The 20,651-nt window shown below is 39.1% G+C and overlaps 1 protein-coding gene across 1 annotated transcript in view; it reads left to right on the top strand.

The window, feature by feature from the left end:
* NOX4 (NADPH oxidase 4) overlaps positions 1 to 20,651 on the top strand; it is a 100,708-nt gene that overhangs the window by 38,358 nt on the left and 41,699 nt on the right. Inside the window, exon 12 of the mRNA XM_066341298.1 lies at positions 3,978 to 4,038. Coding sequence (XP_066197395.1) covers positions 3,978 to 4,038 — 61 coding nt within the window. The remainder of the gene's footprint in view (positions 1 to 3,977; positions 4,039 to 20,651) is intronic.

Genomic DNA, 20,651 nt, shown 5'->3' with positions numbered 1-20,651 from the left:
ATTCCTTTGGCTTCCAGTGGTTTTTGGGGAAGTGCCAAATGCTGGCAGATAAGCTGATTATTGTAGACATTCATACCTGTAAAATTTTTCATCTGTTAAAGGTATAGATCACTTCAGGTTAGAATGAGATGAACATTACTTCATGTAATTGTACTATCTGCAACAGTTAATTTGTGTATCATAGCATTTTCATCAAATGGATGCAGCAAACAAGTTCAAAATGTGGAAAGAATTACTGAAAAGCACTTGTGACCTTTAGTTCAATGTTGTCTACTCTCCCTTCTCATTACAGACTATTCAAGTTAGTGATTCCCCTTTTTGGAAAACAAGGTTAATTTAAGGAAAAGGACCTAAGATAAAGTATTTTTTTTCTATTTTAAGACTGACTAATTTTTATAATTTTCCACTGGACAGTGTACTGGGCAATAAAGGAAGAGTAGGGGGCTGCATATATCCCTCAGCATAGTTCAGTGGATTGTTTCTTAGGGCTCCCAGGTTAAAAGCAGCAGGAGGAAATCGGAATGTTACTTGCCAAAACACAGTTTCAAAATAATTTTAGTTGGTTTTTTTCACAGAGAGGGCATGATGCATTTCTGAGGCAGTTTTGGCACACCTTCATTTAGCCAAGGTAATAACTGCAGGTACTTGTATATGATGGGAATTATCTCCCGGAAAGGAGCTCAGCAGGGAGTAGCCAGGGAGTCCTGGTGAACACCAAGTTGACCATGAACCACAATGTGCCCTTGCAGCAGAGAAAGTCAGCAGCTTCCTGAGCTATATTAGGCAAGGTGTTGCCAGCAGATGGAGGTGACCCTTCTCCAATCAGCAATATATCTGCAACTCTGTGCCCAGTTCTGGACTTCCCAGTGCAAGAAAGACATGGATGTGTTGAAGCACAAAGAGTCATGAGAATGAGTAAGCAACTGGAGTATGAGGAGAGGCTGAGAAAGCTAAGCTGGGGAACAAGTGAAGAAAATAGAATTAGTGTCCTCAGAGGCACTGAGTGACAAGACAACACAAACTGATACACAGGAGGTTTCATCTGGGCCTAAGAGAAACCCTGCTCTTTCTGTGAGGGTGGCACAGGTTGCCCAGGCAGGCTGTGCAGTCTCCATCCTTGGAGACATACAAAGCACAATGGGATGCTCTCCTGGGCCACCTGCTCCTGCAGACCCTGCTCTTGCAAGGGGATCAGAGTAGCCAATCTCCACTGGGGCTTTTGAGTCTCAGCTATCATACAATTCTATGATTTCATGAAGGTTAAATATATAAGAGAATATTTTCATTACACTACATTCCATGTTCCCAGTGGTCTGTTAATAACACAGGAAAATTTACCCACTTCCATGATTGAACTTCTGAAAAACTGTCTTTGGATATTTCTTAAGATGCTGGAATATATTCTCCAGCAGTCTGGAAAAACCCACTGTTTAGAGTATTAACTGTGTTTACAGAGATGAGAAAGGTAAAATAAGTGTTCTGGGCAGTAAAAAAATATAAATACAAATTTCAAAGTTAAAATTAGAGGCATATAGGAAAGTCGGAAAGTCAGAGGAGGCCTGTGGAGATCATCTGGTTCGACCTTCTGGTGCAAGGGCTGTAGATGAGGTTATTCAAGGTCGTGTGAAGCTGAATTAGCAGGAAAAATTGTACCATTTCCCTGGGCATCTATTCCATGATGCAGAACCTTTTCTTATATCCAGATGAAATTTCCCCTGAAACAACTTGAACTCTTGGTCCTTTGTCTTGCTGCCATGCACGGTGCCAAAGAGGGAGAGCACCTTCATCTTTTCTATAGTGGTTTTTTCAGTTATTGGTAGACAGGCATCTCCCTAAGTCTTCTCTTCTCTGGGTTACTCAAGCACATTCCCTTACTGACCCCTCTTTGAGTGTCAGGTTATCCAATCCTCTCACTGCTTTGGTGGTCACCTACATTCTTCCTCTCTTTTAAACTGGGGGAAATTCACATAGCTCAGATGGGCATGTTTCTTCTGGTAAGATATAGCAGCAAGATATTTTTCCAGAACCCTATGAGGATGTCTCATAACTAGTTATAAGTGTCAAAATAGTTTTCCTAAACTCTAAAGAGAAATAAATCTCACTTTTATTGGATAATTTTTCAGGGTAGTGCAGAAAAGAGTTAGTCATAAGGGTGATGTAAATGATAACAGGTTTGAACTTATTCTGATTGGAGACAAGGGGTATTCTGCCATTAACTTTGTGGAAGCAGAGAATAACAAACAATTTTGTAGAAGATGTGCTGAACTGGGATTCTGGATAGTTGGACCAAGAAAATCAGTCAACCTCCTGTGAAACACAGAGAACCCTGGGGCAGCCCAGAGTACATAACTCTACAGAAACTTTCAGAACAGACCTTTTTGCTGCTAACATGCAGCTTCCTGCTGACAGGCTGGTTACTTGGTTTTTTATGGAGAATTAGTTTTGGTATTTTTGTTGAAAGATACTGCAATAAGACTTAGCAAACACTGGCCTCATTGTGTGAAGTTTGTCTGCATCCCTCTCTTGATGCTGTTTTTCTTTGAAGGCTAAGTCTTGCTGAAATAATTGAAACTCTGGGTTTCTGTACCTCATTTTTATCAGAAAACTTGGAAGATAATAAGGATTTACATATAAGCCTATCTAGTAATCAGTAGTTGTAAAAGGAGTGCTCTTCCCCCTCAGGAAAATGCAGTGATGAGCTGGGACTCTGTATTCCCTGTTTAGGTTTTCCAAGATGTAGATAATGCTGTAGATAACCTTTTACCTGTGTCTGCTAGATACAGAACTGACAGGAACCGATTCTCAGCCCTGAGGTCAGTGGTTTCACACTGCCCAGAACAGATTTTCATGGGAACACTTATGGCAAAGGTCTAGAACAGAGCCAAGAAATGTCTTCATAAGCGTGGTGCATTAGTATCTGGTGCATGGATTCTCTATCTGGGCCCCTTTTATTTATAATATAGATGTGTTCCTTTAATTTAAGCCCTTCCCTCAAAACTCCTGTTTGTCCTTAGCAGTAGAAAAAAAAAGGAAAAGGGACAGAGCTTCATCTTTTGGGTATTGGTTTCATGATAGAGCTTGGATTGATCCTTAACAGTTTGTAAAAAAGAGATCAAAACTCAGGAGTCATATCTCTTATCAGAAAGAAAGCAATTGGTGTTGGTTTGTAGAAGGAAAGTGAAGAATCTTTTCTCGAGTAATATTGCTTGTCTTGTTTATGTGTGCATCATTTGGTGTACCTGCTGTCCAGGCAGTGTATTTGAAATGTCCCTCTAGCAAGAAATGAAAATAGGGGGGTCCTTAGTCCTTGACTGGAGGTTTTTAGATACCATAGTGTGGATAAGATTGTAAGTTGTAACATTCCTGTGTAGATAGTCACAATCAATAGCTCTGAAGTGAGGGCATATGTGTAGAGTGAGAGAACGGTCGCTGCAATGGGATATTTAGGATATGGAATCTGGTGCTTTTCCTTTGCAGACTGTAAGCTCTTATGAAGTGCAGCAAAATCTCAGTTTCTATTTAGAAGAAAGCATCAATTGTATGAGAATGGTCATCTTGAAAATGTGGGCCTTGACATTCAAGAATCAAAAGTCTCTTAAATGCCTTAAGAATGAAGAGTCAGTTCCTTTTGATTTTGAGTGGTGTCAGTAGTAGAGGTGTATTTCCATTCTGTTGTTGGTATCCTTGCTGAGTACTGCTTAGTGAAGTGAAGTGGCTGTTCCCAGTCACACCCCCAAGCAAACATTCAGACTCCTCTGTGACCAGAAGAAATTATTAAGCCTGAATGGATGCTAGGTATGCTTGGCTTCTCCAGCTGTGTTTATGATAGACTTGCTTCTTTAAGGGTGCAGCTGCTGGTGTGGCTGTTTAGGAATGACCTATTTGCATCAGGTTCTGTCTTAACAACTGTACTTTGAATGCATTTTGTTATTTTTTTGTTACTCAGAAGTGGTTCTTAATATATTTAATATTTTTAGTGCCCTACAGATACCAAAGCAACGTTTGGGGTCCACCTAAAAGTAGTAGGAGACTGGACAGGTATGTAGAAAAACAATTCCTTTTCAGAGATGAATGCGTTTACTTGAACTGTTCTCACTTTCTGGCTTCAGCACAATTGTTCCTTGACTGTGGTGTATTCTCACTAGAGATTGTTCATGCTTGTTTTCCCAGAGTTGTTTTTCTTACATTCTTGATGCAATCCCTGCTTTATTCAGATGTACCATTTCCTCAAATAACATGTTTTTCCAACTGCTAACTAATCTTCTGGTTGCACTGTAATAATTTTCAACATCACTCCATTTCTTCCTCTTTTCCTTGTTTTTTGGGTAGTCAGCTACCCCTGTGCAGTGCAATGCCTCTGTACATAGTAGTGTCTGCAGAAATGCTGAAATGTGCAGCTCCCAGATAAGCGGATTTTGATGCCAACAGTTTGGATGGCAGCCAGGTTAATTAGCGCCTGTGGTACACTGAGATTACAGGTTTGCTTTCATGTTCTTCTATGCTCTTCCATTGCTCTTTGAATGTCCTCCAGACCAGGAATGTAAGCCAGGATTCCCTGCGGAGGAGTAGGGCAATTTGGTGTTCACTGTGACAACTGTATACTCAAGTGATAGTTGTCCTTATTCCTTGGTGTCTGACTTTGTTCCTGCTCAGCATAGCATTTCCTTGTAAGGAAGACAGATACACAGCAGGGTCTGGTTCATTTCTTGTGAAGAAATGTTCTCCATGTTAATTTGTATCAGCTTGTGTGTTTGTGGAATTGAGTCAAATGAGATTGTTGCCCTAAAAGGGATTAGACCAATGCAGAGATAATAAGTCTGTGCATATTTGTTGAACTTTCTAGTCTGGCTACATACTTGCTTCTGCAAGACTTCAGCAGGGAAAGGCTGGGAGGGCAACGCCATATGCACATGTGCCATAATCCCCTTGATTTTCTCTCCTTGCTTGGAGTGTTGGCCAGCCAGGAGCAGATTAGCCTCTGGTCTGCCGCTGAATGATGGCTCTTTCGTTGTTAAGTATCATTCCTACATGGAGATCACAGTATGCAATTTGGAAAAGTGGGATGGAGAAGTACTAGGTAAATGATTTTTCCAAAAGAAGTGGCATCTGTACAGTTTTCTGATTACCTCTGTGGTGTGAATTGCTCTCTTTTAGCATTTATGTGTTATTCTCCTAAGTCTATAGTCTATTTATCGTCTCCACTGAAAGGAAGGTCTGTCTAGGCTGCACTGTGTGATATTCAGGACACTGTCACATCACAGAGACCATTTATTGTAATAGTTCTGCTAAACAGAGATCTCTCTCCCAGTGTCAAGTGCTGTTGGGAAGCAGACGGTTTACCCGGCCCTTTATGCTGCATCAGTACCATGGAGCCCTGTTCTCACTCATTCCCTTAAGCCCTGTGACAATTAATGGTCTCTAATCTGCTGACTGTTTGAGGAAGGATTATTATATTTGCCACGTTCCTTATTATCTTTCTTAAGCATGCTCCAAAGGCTGCTTCTGCAGACAGGATATTAGACTGGAGAAGTTTTTATGAGACATACTGTCATTTGTGCTCTTTTCATGACCTATTCTCTCAGCCTTTATCCTATTTATTAAAATTCTCTTTTGAATTGCTGTCTCCCGTTGCTGACAGTTCATACCTGACACCAAAGAGACTTGACAATTTATTTCAGAGAACTAAATTACAAGCTTAAATTAAAAGGATGCAAGAGAGGCGCAAATATGCTATGAAATGCAGAGAAGAGCTGGTTAGTTGAGTTATTTCTCCTCTGGATAGATTTAGCTTCTGCTGCCTGCACCTGGGAGATGTGGTGAAGGAACATTTCCTGCCACTAGCTTTAAGGACTGGAGAGGGAGTACAGGTTGCTGACAAAACAAATCTGCAAGTTGTTTTGGGTCAAGTCTCTTAACAATGTCTCTGACTGATATTTTGAAAATGTAGTAGAATACCTTGTTGTAGGTTGGGGATGCAACTGCATGTCAAGAGAACAGGGGTAATAGCATTTTCAACTCCTGATGAGAGGTTGCTAGTGGTGGGAAGTAATTTATTGCCCAAATCTCAGTGTATATAATTTTAGATTTCAAGTAAGATAAGCTGGAAGAAGCAGCTTTTGGAAAAGTCAGTAATTCTAGAAATAATGCTTTGCATAAGAGCCGATACTTAGTAGATTTTGAGGCAGTACTGTTATATGCTTTTTAAAATCAATTATTTGAATAATGGAATATATAGGACAGAAAAAGTAGATAAGAGAAGAAGAAGCTAAAATAGTAACTCTGAGACCTTTGCAAACCAGCTGGTAATCTAGACCCGCTGTTTCATGCTCCATTCAAATGAAATGGTGCTATCTGAGCTTAGAACAGCTGAGAATCTGCCTCCCTCTGAAGCAGATTTGGATAAAAGCACAAATTTCCCTGCCATTATATAAGCACCCACATCCTTTTCCAATACAAATCTGAGATCTGCTATTTCTCACCCATTTTTGGTGGTATTAATAACTATGTAGTGCTTAACTTTCATGTTCATCACAGAAAACAGGCACTGATATTGCTTTAATGTGCCCTCAGACACCTTTGGAGCACATATCTTTGCCTGAAATGATTCCCGTAGCTCCCTTTGTAGACCTCTGACCTGTTTATATGTCTAGTTTGGGATAAGACAAGCCAGGCCCTAAGCATGCCTTTTTCTCTTCAGTCATTGTAAGGACTGTATATATATCTATAGATCTATATCTGTCTCGCTGCCTCAGAGGTAGGTAGTTTAGTTAATTGGCAACTGGTTGTGATTTTTTCCCATGTAAACATTTCTAATTTGATTTTCCCTTTCATCTTTTGCCATATGCCATGGGTACTGTGAACAGGCAAACAGCTATCATAGACCTTCCTAAAAATGGGCTTGTGATTATGCAATTGCTGTCCTTGTGCTGACATATGACTGCTGAAGTTAACACCTATTTTATTAACAAAACATTCCGCGGCACTGTGGAACACAGCTTAGTTGGACAGTCAGGACTTGGGTGCCTAAGTTAGGATGTGCTTACAGCGGCTGACCTGTGCTGATTGCACATGTGCAGGGTGGTTTAGCCCCGTGGTGCAGAGCTGAGTCAGCCTGTCCTCATCTGTGGCTTCCTCAGGCTGAGCTGGTGGGTGTTTAGAGCCTGCAGTAATATCGGGGGTCCTGCAGTGGCTCATGCATGGGTCAGAGCTGTGAGAGATGCATGGATGAGCTAATAAGCTGACCTTGTTACTGGCCATCCCCTCTAAATACTTACCTTGTTCTGCTTCTCTTGGTACCTGTGCTCACCTATTTTTCCTTTAGCTTTGAAGTAATTGTTGGCTTAGTGTTTACAACACGGTTTTTTGGAGGGGGTTTTTTTGTCCCACTTACTGTCTAGTTTGTCCTCAGCGTTGCCATCTATCAGCCTTATGTCTCTTCTGTCCTTGCTGCTGCCTCAAGTACTACTGCTTGTTTAGTTTTAAAGCTGACATTTCATCTGGCACCTCTGGAGGGAAAAAGAGAGGCTATGGGCCATGCCTCACGTCCAACAACTTGACAGCAGTGAAAAAAGACATGGCAGTGTATCAAGACAATGTGTCTCATTCACTAGACAAACTTCAGGGTGTGAGACAGAAAGTGATATTGATGATGCAGAAATAACAGGCTTCAAAAGCTGTGCAGAGTGTTTTTGTGGAAAACAAATACACAGCACTCAGAGGTGCTGAGGTGAACTGCATGCCTTAAGGCAGTGAAACATTGGTGTTATGCTGCAGTCTGTTGCTGGAACAAATTGATGTGGCACCATGTTTAGAACACTGATGCTGTTCTGTGCTCTACAGTAATTTGTATAATTTTTATATAATAGTGACACCATCCTACTGTGTAGTTGTGTATGTTCCCAGAGACATTTTCAAGTCTTGTCCTGAGCACTAGGATATTTATTTTGGGAATGCCATAAGAGCAGTTGAGTACCACCCATTGAATCTGAGAGTTCTGTCCTAGAGGTTACTAAATGTCATGGCAGCAGGAGGTGGTGATATGTGCAGGAACTGTCCAGATAGAGCCAGAACAGACAGATTGTGGAGTATTGATGTGCTTCACCCTAATAAACTCTAGATATCATCAGAAAATACATCTCTTTGCTTCATTTATTTTGCTACCTATGAGTTTATGCCTGGCCACTGGGTCATTCAGGTACAGGTGACCTTATTTGGAATCCTGGTTTGGCATGATGGGAATTTTTGTCTCATATTGGCACAGTCCTTTCTTTGGAGCAGGAAGTTCCAGGAGGGAAAAACAAACAAGCCATTTTTTAGTTAAAAATAACAATTTTCCACAGCATGGCAAATGTATGAGAGCATGAATCTTGTTTAATTCCCTATGGAATAAGATCTGAGACAGCAAACAGCACACACCCCAAATTACTTGTTTTTAAACAGAAAAACAACAACAACAACAAAGAACCCCCCCTCCTCAAAAAAAAACCAACCAAAAAGGAGGACGGTTGTTTGGGATTGTGGAGCCTAACTAAGGATTTTTCTCATGTTGACCAGAAGACGAAAATAACATACCTCTTAAGTGCCTCTGAAGAAAGATTGATCTGAGCATTCTAGTTTGGGAGAGTTTGTCAGGGGTATTTGCCTGACTGTGTTAAGTTCCTGCAGCTCTTGATTTAGGGGATGCCTGAAGCATCCCAAGGCTGTTCATTCCTGCACTTACCTGGAACTTTTCATCAAGTGTAGGTTCTAGCAAAGAGGCAATATTTTATGTTTAGTAGCCCTGAGAACAGTTTTAGATGTTTTGAAGTAGTGAATCAGTCAGTATCTACTGTATTGGTAGTGGATCTTGATTCTGACTTGAGGCATGTGTGGAACAGAAGATGACAATAAGGAATAATAAGACTACAAAAATTTGTCCACAGGAAGTGAGAAGATTGTCCCAGGTTACTGTAGCTGCTACTGAGTTTCTTTAAAAATATCTACTCACTGGTGATGAACATTTGGTCAACTCTTTTGCTATTACCTCAAGCTCTGTTTGATTTGGGTCTTTTCCATTCCATAGTAACATTTTTTTGTGTTCAGTTATTCCATGAGATTCCTGGCAGGGTGTAAAGGTGTTAATGACATGGTGCTGTCAGTTTTTCCAGCAAAATCTGTGTGTGGTTTTGGAAGAGCAGGACAGAGATGAGATAGGTGTTATTTTCCACTGATAGATTTTATGACTAACAATTTTTGTATTGTTAGGGAATCTTACTTACACTTCTGAGGAAGATAGCAGAATTGAGTGCTAAAAAGGTTTAATTATGTTTCCTTTTAATATAATTTGGCATTAGTAATAAAATGTTATGGTTACGTTACTGGGAAGTTAATATGCCTTAACACTATAATGAGCCATTGTGTACTGTAAAGAATATTAATTTTATTCTTCATTGCCATTATAATGTTCATAATTTATTTTATTTATTCCTGAAAAAAGCTCAATAAAAGGCAGGATTAAGATACTGAAGAAAAAGGAGAACAGATTTCATTTACTGACTGAAAGGGGCTGAAAGCCCTTTTCCTTTGGTTAAAGAACTAATGCTGAAGGTGAACATATCGGAATTTTTGGCTCCAGACCTGGATTGTTTTACATCAGTTGAACTCCAGCTGACTTAGTACCAAAAACAGTGTAACTTGAGTCAAATCCAATTTGAACAGTTAATGAGTTTGACGTCTAGAGGGGGAAAAAGTTATTAGGGTGAGAAAGCTACATTGAGGGAAATTTTCTCCTAGACAGAAGTCCTTTCTTGATGCATCCTGTTATTTGTAAACTCCCACACTTTTGCATATCCCAGGCACTTTTTAATTATGTAACCATTATAGAAAATGACATGACTCAATGATGTAATTTTTTTTTTATTATTTTTTTTATAACTTGATACATTATGCACTGGCTGTGTGGATGTTGCTGTAGTTGTAGTTCCAGGAACACAACGTTGCAGGATTTCTTGTCACGCCTCAGAGATTTTCACCACTGTTAGGAGCTACAGGAGTGAAGCCTGTGGAGCACATTAGCATGTAGCAGCTGATAGAATCAGAATGAATGTAGTGAAAAATGTAAAAAGCTCTCCACTTGAAAATAGAATTACAAGAGAGAAAACCTCTAGGACGTGTATTTGAGTGGACTGCCAGGCATATTTCTGGTTTTGTAATCACTGTGTGCTGTTTGTGTGCTTAAGAAGGCAAAGTTGCTGTTCTGGAGTTGCCTGTGTTTCACCATTTTTCTGTTAATGTCTGCTTAGGGAAGACTCATTCTTACATCATTTTGGTGCACAGCTGCATCAAGCAGTGGATATACAAAGTTTGGCTAAATTTTCAGGTTCCTTTGTGTGAGCATGGTTTCTAGAGAAATATTAGAGTTCACATCAAAATACCAGCTCTTCATGCATATCTGCACTTCCCTGGGGCAGTAGATTCTCTCAGATGCCATCCAAGTTCTGCTGAAGAATCCTTGCCAAATGTCTAGCTTTGTTCCCAGTTTATTGTTACTTCTCCCTTGGGGACAGAAAAAAAAAAACCCAGACACATTTCAGATTTGGAATTTTGAGTTACCACATTTTAACTAAAAATTGTGGGTTAAAATATCTTGAAAGTAGATTTGAAAGTTCTTTTTGGGATCCTTTTCTAACAGATTGTAAAAATTGCTGTAGTTAATAAGGAAAAATCTATTTCGGCTTTAGAACATAAAAAAAATATGAAAAACTTGTGTAGGAACTGTAGATATTTATAAATTTTATTATCAGAAGGAACAGTTATCTTTGCACGCTCCCAACTCCTGCATGATGCTTGATAGTTTCTCAGAATAATTTCTATACACAAGTTATATTATAAGGTGGGGATTGTAATGTTCTGTAGAGTTTTCAGGTTCAACCTTTAATGGGCTCTTTTTGTGCTCTTTGTGAAAATGAGGCTCAACTTTTTGGTGATTGCATAAATTAGTAGGGTTTTTTCCATGGTTTTCGTTTTTTTCTGTTCTCTTTTTTTGCCTTTTTCCTCATTTCAGTGCAAGAGCCACTTCTAGGAAATGTGTGTACATTTTAGTTGTTGCTCATTTGTGTGCAATATGTACAGAGAATGAGTGTGGCACCTTGGAACCTTCTGTTTGGTTATCTGTTCTATTAAATCCGAGTTCTAAGACCTTGTATTTGTCTGGTTCTTTGCTTCCTGCACCTTCTCCACTTCCAACATTTCTTGATATACAGAAGCAGTCAACAGCTTTCAATAGCAGTCTTGTTGATTTGGGCTCTGGTGTGATTTAAAGAGTAGTTCTCTTTTGCATGAAGACCACCAGTAATGGTGGTGGTTAACCTGTCACATTACCCTGTGTTGCACTTGATTCCTTGCTCTCTTCTACCTGTCTGATTATTTCTACTGGTGCTTGGATTGGAAGGGAGGGAGTGGCCATCACTCACTCACAGAATTTGTGCTGTGTTCAGCAGTTAATTCTGTGGGGGTTGATTAAAATTCCCACAGCATTGCAAATGCCATTCTGATCCAATAACCTGGTCAAATGAGGTTTCCTATTTTCACAACAAGCATTATATGACTGCTTCTTGGCATAATAATATTTTTGAAGTTCTAGTTAGGACATCCCATCTTCTTTATTGCAGTATTTTTCTCATTCTTTCTCTAAGTATATTTACTCCACTTTTTGCCAGCCACATGTCCTTACCCGGAGTTTCAGCCATCCTTAAAAAAGCAGTTAGCTGTTCCGAATTGGCTTTCCATTCCAAAATGCATTAAAATCAATGCTGGTCATGTTTGTAGGAGGCAAATCCTACACCTCAAATTTTATCATCAATTCCCTACAGTCCCTTGCAACTCAGCTTTGCATTCATGTGTTCCCCGCATCCTGTTGCTCAGTCCTGTCCTTTTGTATATGCATTGTTTCTCAGATGCATCAAATACAAGCTGGAAGATTAGAGTTTCACCATAAGGAAATTGTTTGTGATCCAAAACCTTTTAAGGGGCATCTTGCAACCACGTCTCTTTTGCCCCAGTCCTCCACTGGAGAAGGGTTCCTTTTTAATTGTAAATATTATTAATAAAAATTTGCCACCAACCACTTGTACAGTTATCAAGTGGAAAAATAGGATTCAGGTGTATGTAGTAGCTTTAAAAAAGTTGACTTCTTCCTTTAAAGAGACAAATCAAACCAAATTTTAGAACTCAAACTGAAAGCATCATGTCATGAGAACTGGCCAACAGCAAATTTCCACAGCTTCTCCCAACAGATATTTTGGTATCTGCTATGAACAGAAGAGTTTGGTTTAAAATATTTATGGCTACGCATTTTATATGAACCACACACAAAAATACATGCTAATCACAGCTCTGTACTCAACTTTGAACCTTGTGGTCTTGTGCCTCAAAGTTTGGATACCCCAGTGCAGAACACAGGGGCGGAGGTAAGTTCCTAGTGGGAATGGAGTCAGACTGCCAGTGCAGACCTTGTTTTAATATAAAGACATCCTTTTGTGAGTGTCAGTCCACTAAATTAATTTGTAATTAAAACCCAATTTTTTTCCTATCATCAGATCCTCAAATTGCAAAAGGCAGTGAGGCAGAAACATAATATACTATGAAGCTTAAGCTACAGCAAAGTTAATTAATTACTAGTGCATCCCAACTTTGAGGGAGACTTTAACTGGTGGCTGCTACATGCTGAATGTGGTATTTCTTTGCGGCAAAGTAATCAGTTATCTCAGTATTAACTGAAGTGCTGTGAAGAGAAACTGTAGGAGGGAATTCATAGTCTGGAAATCACTTTCTGAAATGCAAAGGAGATTGCATTGTGGTACATGGAGTAGACTGTGCTGTGACAGCAATAAATAGCCCTTTGGTATGTAGTGGAGCAGCTGATGGGCAGGGCGCAGCATTTCACTGATATCTGTATTTTGTTTCACTGATATTATAAACCACGTTTATAAACCACATTTCTGCAGCTCTGGCATGTTCCTGTTCTTCTTCTTTCTCTTTCTTTAAAGCTTTTTTTCCTCAAGATGGGGACAAAGTGTCAGAGCTTGTTTCAAAAAGGATATAATGACTCTTGTTGATATAGTTTGTAAAATTTGTAACAGATAAAACCAAAGTACATTATAATGACATAATATTCCATGAGAGGGAGATTTTGTAGGAAGAAGTAATATCTTTCATTAGATAGCTGAAACAGCTGGAAAAAATAAGGTCATCTTCCAAGCATGTAGTTGCCTTCAGCAGGTTTGACAAAGAAGCAGTGAAGTCAAGAAAAGAAAAGGGAATGAAATAACATTCCTGGCTACTTTTTAAAGCATTTTTTTTCTTTGAGAAATATGAACAATACAATTGGCTAGTAAATGAATAAATGTAAAATATAACACCTTTTTTTTTTTTAGAAAAAGTTAATTTAACTTTTTAGTAGAAAAATACTTATTGTTTCTCAAATAATTAATATGGTCAAGAATACTGTCTGAAAGCCAAAAATATCACTTGTAAATACGCTCCCAACTGCCTCTTAGGATTTGTGTGTCTCCAGCTTTCTTTATCTTCTCTTGGCTAGGTTCCCAGCTTAGGGTATATTTGCTGTAATGCCATGGTCTCACTCTCTCCTGGAGAGAGACACACTCACATCTTGGCAGAGTGCAGTTTCTGGCAGGGAAACTGCGAAAAGAGTTGGGCATGTGAGAAAACTTAACTATGACTTGCATGAAGTCCTCCATTTTATTTATATATACATGCCCACACGTATCCCTGAACTTTCAGCATTTGGGTGTGGTTTATAAATTTTCATACCTTTCATCTTTTATAATCTCAAATCCTTGATTAACAACAGTTTGATTGGAAACCTTTAACCGTCTATAGATAGTAAAATTTGGGCAGTGGTTTACAGAAAGCGTCACTGTGTCCTTTATAATTTGAAGGGAGCCTATTCTTCTATTCTGCATATGGAAGCTGATAATGAGTGGATGGCTGCTTGGCTTTTTGACTTACCTGGAAGAAGAAATTTTTTTAAGATAAAATGTTAGTAAAACTTAAAATTCTATAGTGAACACCAAGATCATAAGAAGAGAGAATACTTCTGTGCTGGGGAGAGAGCCTGGAAAGTCTGTGGATGCAAATAAACATATTAGTGTTTTTATATGTATTGGAGAACTAGACAGTGGTGGTGACAGCAACTTCTTTCAGTGTTGAAGGGGGGTTTTGGGGAGAGGAGGAGTTTCAGAGCTTATTGGCTATTTTGGGTATTTCTTAAGTGTCTGCTGTGAGGATTTTACTGTACTGTCAGTGATAACAAGTACACCTACAGCCTCCAAAAAGCCTCCTCATGTTATATGAAATTAAAATAAATCAGTGGGCAGTTTCTGCTCTTCACTGCAACAAGCAGCTCTAAGGACCATCTCCTGTCATAAATTTAACATATTCCCTTATTCATTAAACACACTGCAAGTGCCATTTCCTCAAGGAAAATGCCACAGACACCCACGCACATTTCAGAGTCAAAGCTGTGGTGCTTTGCTGTGCTTTGCCAAGTGACTGGTGCCAGCCTGACGGCACAGGGCTTTCCCTCAAGGATTTCTCTTACACTGTGTCAGCTGAGTGTCTCTTGAGTTTAGCTGTGACTGGTTTGAAAAAAACCAAAATTTTTGATTAAAGACATTCTTATAATTTCTGTTGTTTGATGTTTTCATTTTTAATGGATTGAGGGAATTATGCTAATTGTGCCCTGTTATTAACAAGCATGGCAAATGAAATTTTCAGTGCAATTTCCAAAAAAACCTAGCAATTCCTTAATCCAAAAATTTGTTAAGAAAGAATATTTCTTTAGGAGTGTTGCATACTTCCCAGCACATATGCACCAGAATGTGCCATATCTACATGAAGAGGATTTTATAATTTCTGTTTGGGAGTTTGGGATGGTGCATTGATGAATTGTTATATTGCAGGTTGTGACTGCTAACTGATATCTATTGATAGTTTATACTTATAGGAATTGGCAAAATCACTTTTTCAGATTAAGATGTGGCAAGTAATTTCCTTAAAGTGATGTGAGGAACTGTTTGATCCAAACCACGTTAAACCACTTGTTCTTTGTTCCAGAGAATAGTTAGCAGTTTAGTATTGCATAGCAATTTTTTTTCAGCTTTTCTCTCCTGTTCAAGGCTGGGAATACTTCTTCTGTTGGCTTGACTAATAACAGACTTTCTGTCATGTAAAAACATGTCTATTTAATATTTAATTATGTTCATAACATCCTAGTTGAAAGCTGGAGATGGCAACCTCGTAAAAAATCCAACAGCATATTTTAACAAAAGTCTACACAAGAGCTAGTACTAAGTCAACAAATATAAGTATTTGTAAGAAATTAGGAATTAAGAATAAGTGAAAACTACCCAGACTAGGTTGTATGTAGTAGTTTATATTCATGCAGTCGTCTGGCTTAAGTTCTCAAGAATGACTTGTCTAATTCAAATGTAAGAAGAAATAACAGAATTGCTCACATCAGGGTGAAATTAAACCATACCTTGGATACATTTTCTGATACACTTGTGTGCATTACATTTTATCACCTATAAAAAAAAAAAAAAAAAAGGAGGAAAACAGTATCTAATGGCTCATTTCATTTGTCAGTCATTCAAATGATTTCCTGCTAAGGTTTTGATATTGCCCTTTGAGAGATGTTACAAGAAATGGAGCCTCAGCTGTGATTAGATCTTTGGAAAAAAATGTACATTTCTTCCTAGTGGATCATCCCCAGCTGACTAGCAAAATTTATACAGGAAATAAGATCCAGCTGAGCTCTGATCACATTATCCTGTGTAATGCTTCAGTGTAACTAGTTGCTTTTAGAGAAGAATTTGTGTGTGTTCTATGAAAGACACAGGCAGCTGAAAACACAGGGGAAATGATTTTTAGATACCCATGGAGTCCCTTAGTACCCTGTTACTGCTTTTGTTTCTTACTTGCAGCCCCGCTGTTACCTCTACCAGTTCAGTTCAGCCAAGCATTTGACTGGACAGGCATTTCCTGATCAGGGTGTCTGTCAGCTCTGTTCACTCCCAGTGCAGTATCCACACAGTGCAGCTTCCCCTCCGGGAGCAATTGAGCATCTTCCCTTGAAGATATTCCCACAACCTGCCTGTGAGCAAGGCCTAATGATCCCTCCAAGGTCAGCTAAGCCTTGGTGATCAGCAGCTAGGTTCAAGGCCGCTGGTGAAGGGATGAGCAATCTCCACTTTATATTCCAAGGCAGTAAGTGAGGGTGATTTAACTAGGAAACTCCCATTCTCTTTCACAAACTCCTTTTTTTCTTTGGCATTCTTCTCCCATGCCTGCCTCAGCTGAGAGAAGCCAGTATTTAACCCCTGAAGCTTATTGCAGGGCAGTGTCTTGCCCTGCATGGCTATCAGCTGTGCAAACAGTTGTCCCCTAGCTCTGTCCATCTTGTCAGACAGACACGGGTTTGCATTTTTACCCAAAGGTGGAAATTAAGGGGAGCAGCATAAAATACTGCTATTCATATTTTTTTTTCACAAGCAGACCTGCTGATTATATCCTAGGATGATGGAATGGTTTGGCCTGCAAGGGACCTTAAAGACCATCTGGTTCCAGCCTCGGAGACACATAAAACTCAATTGAACATGGCCATGAGCAACCTGCTCTTTCTAACTGTGCTTAAAGCAGGACTAGATTATCTCTGCCCTCAACGATTCTGTGATTCTCTATTGTTATTATACAGTAATTTATTTGCATATTTGAGAGTAATGATGAAGTTGTGTCTGTATTAGTAAGAGGGTGAAATGATCCCATGCTTACGGTTTAAATTGTCACCTAATATGCGCAAAAGCGCAAGAATGAGTTCACAGTGACTAGTAGTAGTTTTGTTATGGTACAAAATTTCGGTCTTGGGTTAATTCTACTGTTTTGTGACTGTCATATTATTCTGTTTAAAGAAAAGGTCTTGTAGCTTGTTCAAATGTGTAAAATATATGACACTTGCAAACATATTTTTAGACCTGGCTAAATATACCAGTGGATGTATGCATGTGGGTATGTGCTGATGTTTAATATATTTGGTGACAAGCTAATACACATGGCTGGCAATGATGAGACCATGGCAGCCCAAGAATAACACTTTGGAGTCATGATAACTATTTCCATGAAGACATCAGCTCAGCAGCAATAAAGAGAAAAATTATTAGGAGTGGAGTAAAGAATAGAGCCAAGGACATGAGTGTGCAGCTGGTGGATGTTTCTGTGGTGCTACCAGGACTTCAATCCTGTGTGCAGGTCTGGTCTTCATCACTCAGACATGACATTGGCCGCGGTTCAGGAAGGAATGGCAAAGATGATCAAAGGTGTGTAGAGGCTTCCAAACATGGGATAACTGACTATGCAGGGATTCTTCAGCTTGAAAAGGCTATAATTTAGGGGAATATAGCCACACTCTGCAAAATCATGCGTAATGCTGAAAGAGTGGATGGGTGGAGCCTGACTGTTCACAATTTCTGCCAGTACCAGAGTATTTGGCCAACAACTAACAGCCAGTGAGATTTCAGATGAAACATAATGTGATGAATTTCCATGTAGTAGGTGAGAAACACACAGAAATCCTTGTCAAAGAGTGTGGAATAGGTTAGTGTGGAATGGGGCCTGGGCAAGCATTTTAAAAAGAAGTCTAAGAATTTCTTAATAGACAAACCACCTTAGAGTCAGGAGATACACTGAGATAGAAAAGCTTGAAAGCAGAAGGGTCTTAACCCATGATCATTCTTCCATAGATATAAGTATCTGCAAATGAATCCAGATATTAGAGTAGGGGGTGCCTTGGTGTGAATCAGTAGAGCCTGATGAATTCTGCCTTTGGTCAGCCTTTTAGAGGCAAACCCTCTGGAGATGTGCAGAGCTGGAAACTAATGCAGTAATTGCACAGCTGGATAGTAGCTTCATTTCAGTGTTAAAAAGCAGCTTTTGAAAGGTTGGGGTTTCTCCAGTTTCTGTATCAGATTGCAAGTTACAAAGAGAGAACCAGTTGAATCTCTCTGCTTTGCATAGTTTAAGTTTTTGGGTTTTTTCTATGAAATAAGGACTTTTTAGAACAAATGTCACTGTGTTATCTTAAAGCTCAAAAGGATATACTGGTGCCTAATCATTTCTTCTGGCTTGTCATAAAAGAGGAGAGCACAACAGTAGTGAAGGAAATGGTACTTGAGCCTCCCTGCATTTGCTCATGGGGAATGCGAAAAGCAAAGTACAGAGCTTCATGGTCAAAGGCAGCTACTGTAGAATGAAGTGCTATAAAAAGTCTTTTCAGATTTTCCTTTTAGTTTCCTTCAGAGCCTGTATTTATAAAGGTATTTTTTAAAGTTGAAGTTTTGTGTTGTTTAGAAACCATGTTTTACTGTTGCACTTTGTAAGAGCTGAGTTGTGGAATGATCTCTACTGTCATGACAGAAATAAGTCTTCAAGTATAGTAAGTGTCTATCTCTAAGGCAAAAAATGTTCCTTAACTAAGGTTCCTTGATCATTCTGAGCTCCAGAAGTCAGCTAATTCCCAGCTCCACTAGGGTGTTGCTGTGTAAATTTCAGAAGGATTTCTAACTCAGCAGTGAGCATCAAGACTGCTTGAGGTTGGTGTTGTGTCCGCTTCTCTTCCCTGGCTGTCTGGGAACCCCAGGTCTGGCAGTGTAGTTAACAGTCTGGGTCACACAGTGATGTCTTGTCAGGTCAGTCATATAAAATGCAGTCTAAATGTGGTCCTCAGAATCTCTCCTGCCTCTTTCGAAACAAAACAAGTGATGCTTTTTCCTTCCCATCATTCATCTTCCAACCTTTTAAGGTTCCTGGGACAAGAACTGCCTTTTGCTCTGTTTTTTCATTGGCTGATGCATGGCTGTATATACTTAAATCATACAAGATGTGTGATTATAGTATAAATGAGGGAGATCTAGTTAGAAATAAATCCATCCAAGCTAATTTTGATGTAGCAGTTGGGACAATTTAAGGGCACAAGAAAGCACCAAGAATTCCATCAGGAAAGGAATTTGCTGATGCTGGAATCAGGGAGGGAGAATGATTGAGTCCACTTGCCTTTCTGTAAATATAAACAACAAAGGGTTTATATATAGTTTTCAGCTTTCTGGGTTTTCGCTAGTTTTCAGGGTTTTTCAGAAGCTCTGTAAATAATGACCCTAATTAATCTTTCAGACGACTGATCAGGAGGGAAGGAAATGGTGGTGAAAAATAGGAGAATTAAACTCCGTGAAGCTTAATGGACTGCGAGTCGTGGAAGTTCAATCTGGTCAAAAAGCCTGTCTCTATCAGCAAAATATGTATGTTTCAGGGGAATTCCAAGGCTGATGATGTAATCATTTTGGAACCTTTTGGTCATCAGCATTAACTCATCATCTTTTTTTTTTCCCCTTTTACTCTGGTAGAGGATATTTGTCGCTCTGACTGTTCAAGAGGAGAGAAGTGATAGCTCCTTAATTTCAGGAACTTCAGCCATTAATAAGCCGCAGGTCAAACTAAAATATCGTACATTTAATTTATATGCCATCTTGTTGCTCATGATCATTTTATAGTCCTGAACTGGCAAAGACTTCTTCCTAATGCCTTTTTATTTTTACAAGGCACTGCAGAACTACTTATGACGGCATTTCCAAATTTACAGAGTTTGAAAACAAGTCAGATTAGTGCATCTCAAATCCTATTAAGTATCATCATCAGTTTAAGGAAGGTGACTTCTTTTTAAATTTATTTTGTTTTAATTACTGCAAGTTGTTATTCATGACCTGAAAGGTGTTCAGACCACTGTGAATTTTGCATAAAACTAGGCAGACTTTTTAGTTTGAAATTGAAGGACTTAAAAGTGTCCTTGTGGTGAAAGGTGGAATTGATACTTGTTTCTCAGTGACTGCAGAAGAGTTAATTACAGAAACTTGTCTACAAAATATCCAAATGTAGAAGAGTGTCACTATGGATAGACCTTTGGTAGGCAGCTTGGCTGGCTGCTGACCTGCAATTTCTGTACTTTATAACGGATTCTGTTTTCCCACTCTCTGGTTGGTTTCTCATCACATTTCTATTTATTCTTACTAACTTAATAAAAGAAGTCATTAAAACTGGTATTTAAAAAATCTTTATCCTGTTAAGCCAGATGTCATTGGTTTTACAGTGTTCTTAATTGAGCTGATTGTATGCAATTCAACCTTTTTTAATTAGAGGTTCAGAAGATGGTCTGAAGGTGTTGGATAAAAGATGGTTGGGATAAACAAACCAGTAATGCCTCAGACTTTGGTTATACAGTGCAGTGACCTCATAGCTTCATACCCATCAAACTCTGAAGGAGCAGGGATTTGATTTTTCAAGATGTTTGGAATCCAGCAGAGAGAAATCACAGTGAAAGTGGAGTGACTTTTATTGTTATTTTCTGTAAAGTATTTTGTAACAAGAAGAAGGGAGAAAAGACAACCACAAGACCTGACTTTTAAAGTCAAACCTTACTCAACTGCAGTGTGTGACTTTTGGCATAATTTTTGAAGTGCTAAAACAATAAGAGCTTCAGAGATGTGACAGCTTTAAAACACAAGGCCAGTGCTCATTGTGCCACGGTGTGTTTCTGTCTACAGAATGTG

This window comes from Sylvia atricapilla, chromosome 2 (assembly GCF_009819655.1).
Source record: "Sylvia atricapilla isolate bSylAtr1 chromosome 2, bSylAtr1.pri, whole genome shotgun sequence".
NCBI classification, from domain to species: domain Eukaryota; kingdom Metazoa; phylum Chordata; class Aves; order Passeriformes; family Sylviidae; genus Sylvia; species Sylvia atricapilla.
This window is presented reverse-complemented; position numbering and strand designations above follow the sequence as displayed.